The following is a 2,359-nucleotide window of genomic DNA, read 5'->3' on the forward strand; positions in this document are numbered from 1 at the left end:
ATATAAAAATTAGCTTAAATAGCTAACAAAATGTAGCTTAAATTGCAGAAAAGAGCTGAAAGACTCATAAAAAGCTTAAATTAGCAAAAAGAATCTGATACAAGTACAGAAAAGTTTTGTTCAGCTGAAAAGCAGAAAAGAGCAGAGATATATGACACGGTAGGAAAAAGCTGAAATGAGCTAGAATAGCTAAAAAAAGTAGCTTAAATAGTAGAAAACAGCTGAAAGAAGCATAAAAAGCTTAAATTAGCAAAAAGAATCTGATACAAGTACAGAAAAGTTTTGTTCAGCTGAAAAGCTGAAAAGAGCAGAGATATTTGACAAGGTAGGAAAAAGCTGAAAAATGAGCTAGAATAGCTAAAAAAAAGTAGCTTAAATTGTAGAAAACAGCTGAAAGAAGAATAAAAAGCTTAAATTAGCTAAACGAAGCAGTTTGAAGTACAGAAAAGTTTAAATCAGCAGGATATCTTAAAGGGCAGAGAATCTCAGAAAAAAGCTTAAATTAGCAGAAATAGCTCAAAAGTAGGTTAAATTGCAGAAAACAGTTGAAAGATGCATAAAAAGCTTGAATTAACAACACGAAGCTGGCAGAAGTACAGAAAACTTTAGTTCAGTAGATTCGCTAAAAAGCCCAGAGACAAAGCAGAAAAACAGCTCAAACTAGCTGGAATAGCTAAAATATAGCTTAAATAGCAAAAAACAACTGAAAACAGCATTAAAAGCTCAAATTAACAGAAAAAAGCTGATAGAAGTATAAAAAGCTTGACATGAGCAGATTAGCTAAAAACAAGCAGAAAGATAGCTAACAAATAGAAAATTCAAAAATTAGCTGAAATAGCTAAAGTAGCTTAAACTGCAGAAGACAGCTGAAAGCCAAAAATGCTTAAATTAGGAAAAAAGAAGCTGAAAGTATAAAAACTGTTAAATCAACAAAATTGCTGAAAAGAGCAGAAAGATAGCTAAAAATACAGAAATGACTAAAACTGAACAAAAGACACTGAAATTATCACAACAAAGGTAAAAAAGCAGAACCAGAAGAAAAGTGTAGTAAAAGTTTATAAACWTTTTAAAGKTTTTAAGGATGTTGAGCTTCAGACATTTCCAATCAGAAAACAAGGTCAAAGAAGCTAAATAAAGTACAAACCACTGAAATAACAACAGTTTTAGCCAAAGTGTCCCGAAGGAGCCGAAACGTTTTGATAGAAAAAGCTGTTTAAATTCAGGAACAAGATACATCCTGAAAAAGAGGAAGAATGGATCAGCTCAATAATGTGAATGCTTCACAACATCACACATTAAATGTTTTCAGAGTTTATATGAGCCGAAGTTTTATTCAGCACGTGTGGACTCCACCGACACACGTCGCCTGTCCGCTCACAAACAAAGGCTGGTGGCTCGGCCCGGATTCCTCCGAGCGCCCTCAATGTAGGGAGGGAGGGAGGGAACCAAAACAACGAGTCCTTTCTAATGATGGACTGTTTTCACGCTGGCTCAGGGTCCTTTAGAGTCCAGGAGGCCCGTCCTCCGGACCGCCAGGTTCTGATCCAGCCCGGAAACAGGATCTGCGACTATTTATCCAAAAAAACGGAGATGTAGGGAGAAAATATTAAAGGTGAAGATCATTTAAAAAGAAGCACTTCCTCTTTGTTTYAGAGTGTTCCAGGGTCATCTTCATCTTCATCACCTCTACTTCCTGTTCTCAGATTCCCGGAGCTTCCTGGACGGGATGAACCACGGGGACGGGTCGCCGGTCGCCCCTGCTTCCTGTCAGCGGACCTTCGGCTCCACGTGCTCGGTGTCTTCGACGGGCAGCCCCCTCCCTCACACGGACAGGTACACCCGACAAATCCAGGTGTCACATCGTCCTCTGCAGTTAGGGCCAAAACGCTGGCAATAAACTAATTTAACTTTCAACATTTAGGAAAGTTTTTTTTTAAATCACAGGAAGTAGAACTGATCAAGAAAAACAAATAAATACATTTTTTCTAATATAAATGTTTTGATGCGTAAAAAGAAGCAAATAAAAGTCCAACTTAACAGGTTTCAGKTCTGCTTTGTTTCATGGATTCAGTCTGGAGATAAGAATCTGCAGCCTCAGCAGAAATTCAGATTCATCAGACCGGACTGGGGTTTTTGGCTCTGGCTGGGCCCGCTGCCTGACAGGACGTGGTTGTTTCCGCTTGTAGCACATTTTACTCCACTTCCTGCTCTTTGTAAAGTTAAGAAGCCTGACGAGCCAACGTTAGTAATTAACTACAGAATTTGAGTTTCCTGCAAAAAAAAATAATAATAATAATAATAAATAGACATGGGTTTTTACGATGTAAAAACAGGTGTGCATTGCCACGTAGCATGTCAT

At 38.0% G+C, this 2,359-nt stretch overlaps 1 protein-coding gene across 5 annotated transcripts in view; it reads left to right on the forward strand.

The window, feature by feature from the left end:
- tns3.2 (tensin 3, tandem duplicate 2) overlaps nucleotides 1-2,359 on the forward strand; it is a 59,314-nt gene that overhangs the window by 47,618 nt on the left and 9,337 nt on the right. For all 5 annotated transcript variants that reach the window (XM_014020439.1, XM_014020442.1, XM_014020438.1 and 2 more), the window contains one exon: nucleotides 1,704-1,833. In XM_014020439.1, the coding sequence (XP_013875893.1) occupies nucleotides 1,704-1,833 (130 nt within the window). The remainder of the gene's footprint in view (nucleotides 1-1,703; nucleotides 1,834-2,359) is intronic.

The sequence above is a fragment of the Austrofundulus limnaeus genome, unplaced genomic scaffold, assembly GCF_001266775.1.
Source record: "Austrofundulus limnaeus strain Quisiro unplaced genomic scaffold, Austrofundulus_limnaeus-1.0 Scaffold252, whole genome shotgun sequence".
Taxonomy (NCBI): Eukaryota; Metazoa; Chordata; class Actinopteri; order Cyprinodontiformes; family Rivulidae; genus Austrofundulus; species Austrofundulus limnaeus.